This window comes from Triticum dicoccoides, chromosome 3B (genome assembly GCF_002162155.2).
Source record: "Triticum dicoccoides isolate Atlit2015 ecotype Zavitan chromosome 3B, WEW_v2.0, whole genome shotgun sequence".
NCBI lineage: Eukaryota > Viridiplantae > Streptophyta > Magnoliopsida > Poales > Poaceae > Triticum > Triticum dicoccoides.
This window is the reverse complement of record NC_041385.1, coordinates 791,373,240-791,387,445: the sequence shown is the minus strand read 5'-3', so window position 1 is coordinate 791,387,445 and position 14,206 is coordinate 791,373,240. Positions and strand designations below refer to the sequence as shown.

General features: G+C 43.6%; 1 protein-coding gene across 1 annotated transcript; it reads right to left on the bottom strand.

Moving 5' to 3' along the window:
* Positions 1–7,596: 7,596 nt before the first annotated feature.
* LOC119282277 (sugar transport protein MST3-like) lies at positions 7,597–12,445 on the bottom strand. The gene is made up of 2 exons (XM_037562560.1): positions 11,990–12,445; positions 7,597–8,745 (listed from the first exon to the last, which is right to left on the bottom strand). Exons 1-2 carry the CDS (start codon positions 12,443–12,445, stop codon positions 7,657–7,659), a joined length of 1,545 nt encoding a protein of 514 aa, XP_037418457.1. The 3' UTR covers positions 7,597–7,656.
* Between the last annotated feature and the right edge of the window lie 1,761 nt (positions 12,446–14,206).

The window sequence follows — 14,206 nt, the reverse complement described above, 5'->3', positions numbered from 1 at the left end:
TGTTGAACGTACATTTTAATTTTTTTTACAAAAGTTCTTAACAATAGAGCTATGAAAATTGCTGATAAAACAATTTCTAAAGCTCAATCCGCGTTTATAAAGGGTCGCTACATCCTGGACAATGTGCTTATGCTTCATGAAGCTATCCACTCTTTACATAGAAATAAATGTTCTTTTGTGCTTTTTAAGGTCGATTTCCAAAAAACTTACGATAAAATTAGTTGGAGTTTCATGCTTGATGTCCTAAAGATGAAAGGCTTCCCTGAATATTTTGTCCAATGGACAAAAGATGTCGTTAGTAATGGAAAGGTTGCCATCACTATTAATGATGTTATTGGCCCGTATTTTGATACTAGGAAGGGTTTGAGGCAAGGGGACCCGTTTTCCCCCTTGCTTTTCAATTTGGCGGCTGATGTTCTTGCTACCCTGGTGCAAAGGGCGCAAGAACAAGGATTTATCAAGGGAGTGTTGCCTAGGTTGTATGCAGGAGGTCCAAATATTTTGCAATATGCAGACGATACTATTTTCTGTTTTGAAGATGACCTTGAGGCGGCTAGGAACCTCAAAAGTATTCTATGTGTTTTTGAGCATTTGACCGGTCTGAAGTTTAATTTTCTTAAAAGTGATTTTTTTTTGTTTCGGTAAAGCTTTGGAGAAACAAGCTGATTATGCCGGCATTTTTACTTGTGCTATTGGGGGCTTCCCTTCTAGGTATTTAGGTCTACATTAAAAAAACTTTGTAATGCGGACTGGAAGCCAGCGGAAGAAAAAGTAGAGAAAGGAGCTGCAGCGTGGCAGGGGGGTCTTTTATCTATGGGCGGTAGGCTTATCCGCATTGAACTTGCTTGAGTAACATCATTAGCCATTTACTTAACTTTTTCCGTCTACCAAAAGGAGTAGGCAAAAGAATCGATTTCTTTCGAGCATGGGTGCTTTGGCAAGAGAAAGAGGGGGTTAGGAAGTTTCATCTAGTTAACTAGCTTGATGTTTGTCAACCTAGAGACCAAGGGGGGTTGGGTGTTACTAATCTGGATATCAAGAATATTAGTCTTTTGTTTAAATGGCTCTGGAGACTTGAGAATGACACTACTAGAGAAAACCTTATACACAGAACTTTAGCAGTAGTGTGGGTCAAAAAAGCACGCTGATGCTAATTAGCAGTAGCGCGCCTGAGGAAATCGAGCTGCAGATAAAGATCTAGCAGTAGCGCGTCTTGCTGTAAACACGTTACTACTAAAATTCCAACGCTTAGCCGATAGGCTACACATAGTAGTAGCGACCTATGACGAACCGCGCTACCGCTACTTTGTTTGTAGCAGCGCGTTTTAATATAAGCTCGCTGCTGCTAAAGGTTATAAAATTAAATAGAAAGAAAATGAAAAGGTAATTGAAAATGAAAGAAATAGAATAAGGTGAAAGGAAACAAATAAAATGTGAAGAAAATTAAATGAAAAAGGGGGAAAACGAGAAAGGAGTAGCAGTAGCGTGTATCGCAGAACGCGCTGTAGCTAAGACAGCAGCAACGCTTTTCCTGGAACGCGCTACTGCTACTTCTGACTTAACCACGGAGTTCGTCCTTCCCCACGCGGCCACTTCCCTCAAATCCAACTCTCTCCACTCTCGCCGCCGCCGTCGCCCGTTGGCCGCCGCGTGCTCTCCGCACCCTCTACGCCGCCCCGACCCCAGATTCAACGCCGCCCCCGCCACCAACCTCAACGCCGCCCCGACCCTGACCTCGACGCCGGCCGCCATCCTCCGCGCGCCCGAGCACCGACCCCGACCTCGACGCCGCCCTGCCCCTCCCTCATCGCAGGCAGCCGAGGTGAGCACGCCCGCTCCTCCCTCTCCCCTACCTTTGCCTAGGGTTTCTTTATATTTTAGTTGCATCAAATTAGTTAGGGTTCATGTAAGAGCGGAAACAAATTGGATGTGGATGCGGCTCAAATGAGTTAGGGTTCATGTAAGGGTGAAAACGAATCAAATTTCTAAGACGAATAATAAAACGAGTAAAATTTGACCACTTATTTCACTTTATAGTCGGATAATTGAAATATCCGCTACCACTTTCCACCCCTATAGGTTCATCAAATTATATGGTAATTAGGGCAGTAGTTCCTAGGTACTAATTAGTTAGTAAGAACTAGGTACTAATCAGGTACTAGAATATTTTTATTTATAGTAAGTTTATTTTTAGTAAGAACTAGTTGAATTAATAGAACTAGTTAGTAAGAACTTGTTTCTATTTTTTAGTTAAAGCAATTTTTCCCGCCTCGACGTGGACGATGCCTATCCCGCATCCTCGTCGTCGAGTCGGCGGAGGACGACACCTGCTTGACCAGATCGGCCATGTCCGGGACTGGGCTCCGCCGGGGTGGTACTGGGAGGCGCTACCTACTGGGGGGCGCAGGTTGGTGAGGAGGCAGCCTGTCGTTGACCCGAACCTTCTTTGGTGGCGGTCGCGTGGGCCAGTGACGATCCAGAGGCTCAAGGACTCCGCAGAGGTGGCGCGTCACCGTGTCAGTGAGGAGGCCGCACACGTCCGTCGCTACTTGTTTGCGTTGGAGCATAGGCCGTTCTCCAATACCTGGCAGGTTCTCCGGGGATCTCACTGGAGCTATGATCCCGTGATGGTTCCTTCTCTGTGGGTGTCCACCGCCCGCGCCGATACCCATCGTGTGCTAGGGTTTTAGTTGTATTAGTGATGTTATATGTATGACACTATTCGTGATGTATTAATGATAATATTCGACGATGTATGGACGCATGAGATGATTTACTTTTGCTTATTGAATGCATGCTAATTTGAGTCCTATAAGATATTTTGAAATGTATATCTTGTGTTTGTCAATATCCAAGTGGCCGGTCATGTTTGCAGGTTACACCTCCGAGTGGCCTATGTTTTGCCGGAGTGTTGATTCATTTCCGTTCCGGCAAATTTCAGGCGCTCGATATGTCCTATTTTAGCAAAGGTCATGCCGGATTTTTCCGTGAATTTTGGCATGACTTGTGCCAGAATATGTAGGAAATATCGAGTGCCCCGGATTTGTGTGTTGAGTATCTTGGTAGTTGTTTTCGATTGATTTTCAATTAATGTTTTAACTATGAACATAGAAAATGTCTAACGACGAAAAGGATTTCGGTATTTGCAAATACTGCGAAGACGAGCGCGGCCTGTGCGACGGAATCTTCCTAGATGATGATAGGCGCTTCAGCATCAAGCTGGACGAGAACTTCGAAGTGGATACAGTAAGTCACAACGACAAGTCTTTTTTCGTAATTAAGCATGACATCTGCTTCATTTGCTTCAACTTATATTTTTTTACTATTCTACTAGTGTATCCCCTGCCATGCAAGATTTTTTGTATTGGATAAGATAGGTTTCAGTCATAGTATGGAGGAAAAGAAAGTTTACTAGAAGACCGAGCATGGTTATATTTTCCATGCAAAATTGTACAATTCAGACAACTACACCTATTTTTGATGCAAAACATGGCAAGCACTATGCAAGACTTATGCATTTGAGACTGATATGGTTATCATTTTTGATATTCGTCCGGAAGATGATATTGAAGGTAATACCGACATCTTGGTCGATGTGCAGACGCATCTAGTTATACCATTATGTAAGTTTCTCAACCATATTTATGTCTTTGATATTGTTTATTCAAAAATAGTTGACAACTAATTTGTATTGTCAGCTTATTTCGATGCATGCAAACATGTCCAGCGCTTGGTAGACAGGACCGTATATTGTCCTGGGGCTGAACTCAACTGCGAGGAGCTCAGTCATTATGTTTCATGGCTTGAGGATCTTGATACTGTCAAGACAAATTTTCTTCCTGCATTTAGAAATGTTAGTACTGAAAATGTGCGACCAATAGTGTTCGTAATGAACTACGGTCACATCTATTTAGGAAGGATGGTAAGATTTTTACTATTTGTCATCAGTGCATCTTTTCCATACATTATTTTTGAAGCTAAACTTCATTCCTAAGTATGTTACCATACGATGTTCTTCAACAGGGACTCCTGATGAATGTTGTGCCTTATGGGATTGAGACTAAAGGTACCATGAGTATTATCAGCTTACGGCCAAGATATCCTACAGATTACTTTAGTGCATTCAAGATTAGCGACGGATGCTTAATAGTGCAAGACTGGACCAAATATGTGATGGCGGAGCGCAGAGAAGTACTAGGGGGCAACAAACAGATGTGCTACCCACGATTAGGAGACAGGTTCATCTGCATGCTCCAGCTTGATCAAGGAGGAGAGCTATACATGTTTTATGTTATTTTACCTAGGAGAGAGTAGCGTGAGTGATTAGCTAGCTAGAAATGAGTTTGAGGATGATGATGTGCTACACTATTACTATGATGATAAAATAGCTAGTGTTGGTGGTAATGACTATGATGATTATTATTAGCTAGTGTTAGTGGTGATTAAATAAATACTGTTAGTGGTAATGACTATGATGATGATTAAATAGCTTGTGCTGGCGGATTAGATTCAAGTGGAGGCAACATGTGGTGCACATCGAAAGTACTACTTGTCCAACTAGATCAAATTTGGATTAGTAGTATACTTTTGACATGCACCACATATTGCCTCCACTTGAACCTAATCCACCTTCATTTGACACACTGTTATGGACATAATGATGTAAACCTCATAACTGGTATTGTACCAATATTTGTACGATGGCGCATAAATACACTAAAAAAATACTAGTAGCGATGGACAGAAAATATGCTGCAAGTAGTTACCTTAGCAGTAGCGTGATACTGAACAAACGCTGCAGCTATTTGTCCTAGCAGTAGCGCGTGCGGGCACGCGTTACTGCTAAGCAATAGCTGTAGCGCCTTATTAGTAGCGCGCCTACCCGCGCTACTAGTGAGCACAAAAGCAGCGCTACTGCTAGGGTTTTCCCTAGTAGTGTGAAGATGGGGGTTGGCAGGAGATGATTAGAGCAAAGTACTTTAAGAGGAAAACTTTGTCTCAATGTGAGTCATCTCCTGCCAACTCTCATTTTTGGAATGGTATCATGAGAGTTAAAGATATCTTTTACAACTGTTGTCAGAGAATTGTCGGAGATGGGCATACAACTAGATTTTGGGAAGATGCTTGGATCCACAACAAGCCTCTCTGTCAACTTTTCCCTCGCTTGTACAAACTTACTTTCCGTCAAAACATTACGGTTGCTAAAGCATTTGAACAAGATTTTAACTCCATTAGATTTAGGAGATGTTTATATGGGGAGACATTGGATATGTGAAATAAACTTCTGGCTATGTGCAGTCAGGTTGTTCTGAGTGAGGAACCTGACAAAGTCAAATGGCTTTTGACCAGCTCTGGTCAGTTCTCTGTTAAATCTCTTTATCGATATATTATTGCTAAGAGAGTAGTGTTCCCTTTTAAGTTTATGTGGAAACTGAAGGCACCTTTGAAAATTAATGCTTTTATATGTTTAGTTATCAAAGGGGGGATCCTGACCAAGGACAACTTGTGTAAAAAAGGCTGGAAAGGCACCAACAAATGTGAATTTTGTGATGCCAATGAATGTATTGACCATCTGTTTTTCACTTGTTCTTTTGCTCGGTTTCTTTGGAATGTAGTTGGGAGTGCTTTGGGAAATCCCCAAACACCCTGTCATTCTTTGACTTTTGCCAGAATTGGCTTCCTAAGTATACTAGGAAAGATAGAGTGGTTATAGCTATTGGTATGGCTGCTTTGTTGTGGTCGATATGGAAAGCAAGAAATAAATCTTGCTTTCAAAGTCCTTTACCTAAGGATCCTACTGATATTATCTTCTCCTTGAAGTTATGTGTTATGAAGCCCTTCTTAGAGCAGGACACCTTGTCTTGATCTGGATGTTTAGGCCTCATCAGCATCCGCCAAAAGCTGCAAAAGTACAATTATTTTTGTGCATTCGGTTTATTTGTTCACATGGTTCGGTTTATACAATTTATTGATTTATACGGTATTAATATTTTAGTAAATACGGTATGAAATTAAGATACAATTTGGTTTCGGTGTATAACAAATTATTTCGGTATGGTTTCGATCGACAGCATAATAATCAAAGTTGATGGGAATGTGAAAATGAGATAATAATAATTTACAAATTTATGACTCAAAACACATACTTTTTCTATAAAAATAGTATATAACTTATATATGCATACATGGATTCATGACTTGACGAGTATGGTTGGGCTTAACACATTTTTAAGAGAAAAATGGCTATATTAAAATAAAAATAGCTATGCTAAAATAAAATGGAAGTGATTAGCAGGGAATCTGTCTCTTGTACAAGAAAAATGACTACTTGTATGGTAATTGACCTCAAGAAGTATAAATATATTTATTACTTCAGTTTTTTCGTTAACCCTTTGGTTTTTGGTATATAGCATAAGAACCCAAGTTCAAAATGGTATGGAAAGTTCATGCCATACTTAACCAAAAACCATAAAAACCGTAAAATTGCTTTGATTTGATTTATTTTCTGTATGGTTTTTGAACTCGGTTTCAAAATGCATAGGGTGAAAGATAACACAGACCATGGGAGTCACCAGCGTGAAGTCACGTACAGGCATGGATTCATGCATTTTTATATTTGCATCACTTTGCTTTGTTCTGTCTGGCGCTACGTCACTATGGTGGCATTGTATCACCCGGTGTATCCGAAAATGTTGTTCTAATCCCGATCTCATATGAGCTCGTGTGAACAATAAAATCATATTTTTTTAAAACAAATTCATAAATTTCTGTTTTTTGTGAAACATAGACAATTTTTTTTGATAACTTGCAGAATTTCATCATGAAATGACATTCATGGAAGACGTGGCAAAGAAAAACAAGATCAATGCTCCAAACTGCATTTGAAAATAACATTTTGGAGCATCGATTTTGTTTTTTCTGACACGTTCTCCCTAAATGTTATCTGATGATGAAATTTTGCAAGCTATCAAAATATATGTCAGTGTTTCACACAAAAATAATTTAGAACTTTTGGATATGTCTTTCCAATTTATTTGGATTTTACTGTTCACGTGAACTCACATGAGTTTGGGATCAGAACAGCCGCGTCCCAGGCTTATCGTACTTATTTTCATTTCTCTGGATCTACCTTTTGTTGGACTGGTAAGGGCCTCATTTTAAAGCCAAGCACGAGGTTCCGCTCTAAAATATATGACCGTGTTTATCTGCTCCCCAATCTTTGGATTCACGGGTTCAAAGAAAAGAAGGGAGCTCTATTAGAGGACCGACCCAACGCTCGAGGATATGGATTCGATTGATCTGCGAAATCTTCATTTGCTAGCGCTTGATACGAACTTCAACCAACGGAAACACCTGTCAGAAGTCAGAACTCAGTGGCCATGAGCACATGACTTATGAAGCATTGTCCACCTCGTGTTGTGATCACACTAATTTGCGGCAACTTATTTAACAACAACAAATTGAGATAGACTAGAGCTGAAACCCAAAAGTTCACAAAATTAACCCATGATTCTGGCACGTGGATAGCTAACTTTCAAGCACTCCTGGCCATAACTATTTTCCCTGCAGTGGTGCATATTGTGCGTATGTTCACACCAAATTAATCAACAAAGCAAAGCAAATGCATCCACGAACGACTCATTACAAATTCATAATCTAGGTTGATGCTAACACATTGACACCGGTGTGGACATCGTCGGCGTCTCCGATGAACCTGCTCCAGAACCAGTGTCCCTTCCAGACGAGCACCATCTCCTCCATGGGCACGTTCTTGGTCTCCGGAAGGAAAAGCGCGACGAAGGCGGTCATGATCACCACCCAGCCAGCGAAGAAGTAGAAGAGCCCGAACTTCATGTGGCAGAGCATGGTGAGGAAGGCCTGCGCGATGACGAAGGTGAAGAGCATGTTCACCGACACGGTGATGCTCTGCCCCGCCGAACGGATCTCCAGCGGGAAGATCTCACTCGGCACCAGCCATCCCAGCGCTCCCCACGACCACACGAAGCCCGCCACGTACACGCAGATGAAGAGCACCACCGCCGCTGCATAACCCCTGGGCATCTCTCCCACCCCACTTGTCCCGAACCTCACCGCGATCAGAGTTCCCACCGCGATCTGGGATACCAGCATCTGTGCGCCACCCTGCAGGAACAGTTTCCGCCGCCCCAGCCTGTCGACGGTGAACATCGACACCACCGACCCGAGCACGAGCACGCCGCCAGTCATCACCGACGAGAGAAGCGACGCGTCTCCCTTGAAACCTAGGGTCTCGAAGAGCACGGGCGCATAGAAGTTGATGACGTTGATGCCGGAGACCTGCTGGAAGAAGGGGATGAGCACAGCCATGGTGAGCTGCGCGCGGTACTTGCGCATCAGGATGTTGCGCCACGGATGCTGTACTTGCTTTGATATTTCCCTCGCCGCCACTAGGTCCGCGTACTCCTCGCCGATGTCGTCGGTGCCGCGGATACGGCGTAGCATCCGACGCGACGCCTCCGGGTGGCCTCGCTCCATCAGTGAGTTGGGGGTGTCGGGGAGGAAGAGTGCGCCGACAGTGATGATCACCGCAGGCACAGCCGCGAGAGCCAGGCTGACGCGCCAACCGTGTCCGCCTTTGATTTTGTTAGTGCCGTAGTTGATGAGCTCCGCTGCCAGGATGCCGATGGTGATCATGAGCTGGAAACCAATGTTGAGCATGCCGCGGAGATGCGCAGGTGCCATCTCCGATAGGTACACCGGCACAGACTGCATGCATGCGTACCAGAATAATCATTCAATTGAATCATGTGGCATGCTTGATTTTTTTTATAAAAAAATTCAACACAAGATATATGTTTTTTGATACGTACCAAAGTAATCACTCAATGTTTTTAATGTCGGCTTTTTAGCATTTATGACATCAGTTGTGTTTCGCTACTCAGTTTTGCCACTAAGAATTTTAACTGCTCAAAAATGACATCGCTTCGTTACGCACAAGCTCAAAAATGTCACTAGACACCATTACTCTCAGCTCTAATCTCATTTGCCATGCTATAATGACCAAAATACCTATAGTTCAATATGTCAGTTCTCCCTCTATCTCACTACAATAAAGTGTGGATCCCACTTGATCCCAACAACGTTCTTATTTTCTTATAAAATTATTTGCTTGGTTACTCCTGACAAGTGGGGTCCACACTTATCATTCTGAGATACAGAGAGCTGACATGTGGGTATAGAAGGATTTTCATTATATAACATGGTCAACGAGTTTGACTTGACAATAACTATGTCTAATGGCATATTTGAGTAAACATCTAATGAGGCGATGCTATTTTTGAGATATCTAATGGCATTTTTTAGGAAGCATCTCATGGAACGATGGCATTTTTGAGAAGTTATAACTCCTAATGGCAAAACTGAGTAGACCGACACATTCTCAAGAGTGGTAACCCAGTAACATGGTCTACAGCTCCACGGGCTAGGCGGGGATCTGGATGTATTTTTTGTTATTTTTGGCGTTCGTTGTAATGCCATGGTTGAAGATGAATAGATCGGCAGTTTTCATGCACGCACGCCCGACGTGTTTGGGAGGGCTTGCGTGCAATCTGGCCGTTGCCTGATGACTCACTACTAGTGGACTCTGGTAAGGACTGGGTATTGCAGCTACTTTCAAAATGCTCGAACCAGACCAGGGACTTGGTAATTATGACGATCTGGCATATTTGGCAACTCCGAAATCATATAAAGCACGGGAAGAATGAGACCCCAGTAGAGTTAACTGTGGATTATCTTGATAATTATTATAAGTTACTAAATTTGGTGAGGAACTATAGCATGGAGGAAATCATCAAAGGGAAGATGCCGTTGTATGATGACAGTCGGCCAAAGTGTGTAAAAACTACAGAATCCGCCACGCCTTGGCTTCCTCCGCCTATGGAATGGGTTGCGTTGTTGGTAGACGGTTTATTCTCGAGTCAGGATGATCGCACTTCGGTTGGCATGGTGCTTCGCAGGGAGAACGGATCAATGATTTTTGCAGCATATAGGTACATTTTCCACTGTAATGATGCCCTGGAAGCAGAAATTCGTACTATTATGCAGGGTATGGCACTGACTATTCAACATTTGGACTGCCCACTGATTGTTCAATCAGATTCTTCAAATGTTCTGGCCATTCTCTCGAGCAACAATCTCTCCAGGTCAGCCTATGGTCATCTAGCTGCTGAGATTAAAGCTCATATGATAGTCAGGAAGTTTGTTCCTCTAAAAGTTAGCTGATATCAAAATAGGGTAACACATCAATTGGTACACTATAGCCGCACTGAAACTTGCACTGTGGTATGGTTGAACTCGATTCATCCATGGTGCGAGGACTTGTAACCATCTCATTGTGGAATAAAACTTCCTTTCACCCCGCAAAAGAAAAACATGACCACCAAATATCATGCCGAAAACCAACAACACGCAACAACACTACCCGCAGGGGCGGAGCCAGCTCATTAGCATTGGGTTCAAGTGAACCCAATTGAACCCAATGAAATTTGACATGTCCCTTGTAGATTTACAATAGCTTAAGACTTAGCAAAGAACTGAACCCACTCTTTAGTTGAGCTGAACCTACCCAATGATTGATAATCCTGGCTAGGCACCCGGCCCGTGAAAACACATGTGTACTAGCTCCCCGGCCGCTAGTGCTCCATGCCAGGAGTGGCAGTTTTGTACCTTTTCATTTGTAAATGGAAGTTTTTTTTCCAAGCATACTCCTCCCCCGTCCGTACATGCATGGCCCGAAGTAAATAAAATGAAGAAATGAATTGTGCCCAATATATGTCTCCTTCTCTTTTCATTTCTGCTTACATATACTAATTGATACCGTTGTAATTTTCAATATCTAAATAGCTATCACTCATTACTAGATTTACTTTCACATATGTATTTCCATATCATCTCAATTGTTGATATCATCAAGTATTGCATGTACTCATTTTTTGGCGAATACCCGAAGTTTGTGTATTTTTCACCGATAGAAGGAATTAGAATGGATACAAATTAGGGTACAAGACGTGACACTAACGCAATGTGGCATGATGATGCCCAAAACATAGGGACAAGAGATGCTCATCGTAAATAGAGGATACATGCAGCTAAACCCACAAGCCCGGAACAAGTGAGGCACACCGAACAAGCAATATGTCCAACATCTCCAAAGTCATCACCGGGGTTGGCACAAGCGAACAAGACGTGCCACCTCACAAAGTCATACATGTATATTTTACGGGTATCAAATCATGGATGTGACTCACAAGTTAATTTATTTGCTTTAATTTTTATATGGTCGGTATCTATGTTGGACGCTTGGAGGAAAGATAAATAGTTTACGCTTCACATTTTTGTTAAACATGACACCCTTGTTAAGTTCAGTTTCAATGATTTTCTCTTTTAATACATAATTTTATCAGAGTACATGCTTTGCAGTATTATTTTATTAAAATATAAACAGAAAACTCTCTTGCATTTGTTTTTTCCATTAGCTTTAATTGTTTGCATTTGTTTTAACACGGTTCCTGCAGCAGCCGCCAATTGTGTGTGTGTGGTGGGGCGGAGGGGGGATTATCAAAGTAGAAAGTAAAGTGGGGCTTGCCGCAGGACATAATCTAATTAAGACTACCCAATGAGAGTAACATCAGACATATCTAGATAAAATAGATGATGTGGCAAGCAATAAATAATAATCAAGGCACAACCTAGCGATGCAAACAACAAAGCAGTCAAACTTCTTGGAAATTTCTTGCTTGGACTTTGGCGACATATATTTGCATACGGCGGCATTGTGATGTGACCTTGATGGTGACTTATATTTCCATATGGGATTGTGATGTTAACTTGAGGGTGACATATATATAATTGAAATAGGTAAGTGAATCAGCCTGTTCTCAATTTGCGGATGCACACACATCTCATGTCATGGCATCATGCAGAAGAATCAACGTAGTGAACAGTCGCGTACCTGATTGGCGAACCCGATGCCGACGCCAAGCAGCATGCGTCCAACGATGAGCATCGCGACGTTCTGTGCGGCGCCGTTCAGGGCGGCTCCCACGAGGAAGGTGAAGCCGCCGGCTAACATGGACCACTTGCGGCCGAGGATGCGGGTGACAGCGGACGCGAAGAAGGAGGCGACGAGTGCGGCGAGGTAGAGTGAGGACGTGAAGGCCTGGAGCAGCTGGTTGTCGTACTGGCAATACTGGTTGCTCTTGCTCGCCGCCTGCTTCTGCCGGTACACCTCCGGGAAAAACTTCAAGAGGAAGGGGTCCATGGACGTCACGCCGCCTGAGATGCCGATGTCGTACCCGAAGATGAGGCCGCCGGTGGAGGCGATGACGCAGGTGAAGACGACGTACAGGGTGAGCTTGCCAGGGTATTGCTTTCCGCCGGCCGTGTCCACGATGGCGCCGCCGGCCATAGTCGTCTGATCAGAGCTATGGATGGACGAATACTAAGTTACTGACTACATACAAGCTTCCCAAAGTTGAATATATAATGCCGGGCTTCCGTCGGGCCACCGAGGAGCGGAGCCTTAGCTCAGTCTGCTTATTCCACAGACGAAGTCAGAAAAAATGGATGTGGAAGATCATATGGGTGGTGGGTTGGTCAAAACTGGATATTAGTCTTCGTTTATACACGTGTTTCTCTTTCCAGTTGCCAAACAAATTGTCAGGAGTATGTAGTCAGTACTCCCACCATGGTACGCACCACTGATTTGATTTCACAATGTCAGTGTCTGGTACGTGAATCAAACAAATAACGCAATAAGCTAAACGAAGCCCTAACCACTAACCAGTGGCAGTCAGCCAGTCACTAGTTCCTTTTCGCCGCCGGCCCTTTATTTTATATATTGGTGCAACGCAAGTCAAGAAAAAGTCTAGATGACGCTCCGTCTCGGCCGGCAGGAGCTACGGTTCGGTGATGGGTACTTTAATTAAGCTAGTGACCAGCGTTTGGGTGATTGAGCTAAGTGACCAGCGCGTTAAGTGTTTTTTTATTTTTCAGGGAAAGATGGGAGTTTATATTCCATGATAAGTTAATAACAGGGTTACAATTGAGAGGTACTCGTTTCTCGATACACTTAGGACCTCTATGCCTCCATACAACAGTAGTAGACTCTGTATGACTGTAATTAGCTAGCCGATCTGCAACCATATTTTGTTTTTTCCTAAGTTTTTTGGGGAACAAACTCATTCTCTTCCATGAGTGCTTTGGTTTTCACTGCGAGATGTGTATACACGGACGTGCCAACATATTCCTAGGAAGAATAAATAGTGCCCCAGAGGAGTCCGACTAGACCAGGATGGGTTTGATCGTGTGATATAAGGCCTGATACCAATTGACAGGCAAAGGTGGCATGATCCTTTTTTTTTGACGTGCAAGACAGTATCATTAAGAGAGGAAAAACAAATACAGAGTGACCCAGTATATAAGGGAAACTAGGCCGGAAAACCACAATAACAACAAAGAAAAGAACGGCCAACGACAACCAAAGCAGACCATCAACTCCGAACATGGCCTCTTCCCCGAGAGATCGAGAGCAAGATCTTCGGAAACACGTTCAAGAAGGCAAATGACGGCCGAGGACATCGCCATCATTGGCATCGATCCCAGTCGAACACAAAGCTTTCGCCCAGCCTTGTGCTCCACCGCCCCACCGAACCTTGCCAGTGGTTCGGCCAAGCCAACAGCCTCCAATGTCCATTCCACCCCAACTGGTCATGGCCCAGTGTAAGCAAGTACTCTTCCAAAATGCCTCTATGGAGGAGGACATCTATGGGCGCCAAAATCACCGGCAATGACCCCTGTCAAAGAACAAAACCTTTGGCCCAAAGCCTTATGCCTCGCCATCTCTCACCTAGGGTGGCCGCCGGTCCGCTGTGAACCTTATGAGACCAAGTCGCGGCTCCGCTCACATTGAGCAGTGGCAAGCATGACCAGAATTAACAGAAGGACGCAATGGCCTCCACATCGCCACATGGTGGATTGCATACATCGATGCTGGCACCACCACCATCACCACAAAAACAAGGGCTCCAACAAGCCACATCGCCGACTATATGCCAACAGCAACACACAGCCGCGACATCACTGAGGCCAACCATGGTGTATGGCGCATGCCCGGCCACAACGCAAGCCACAACCATAGCATACCGTGACACCAACCTGTCGTGATCGG

What these genes read in the sequence shown, in the direction of transcription:
- LOC119282277 (XM_037562560.1), bottom strand. Translation starts at nt 12,445, where the DNA reads ATGGCCGGCGGCGCCATCGTGGACACGGCCGGCGGAAAGCAATACCCT. An exon ending in GCATCGGGTTCGCCAATCAG is followed by an intron (nt 8,746 to 11,989) that starts GTACGCGACTGT and finishes GCATGCATGCAG; the next exon opens with TCTGTGCCGGTGTACCTATC.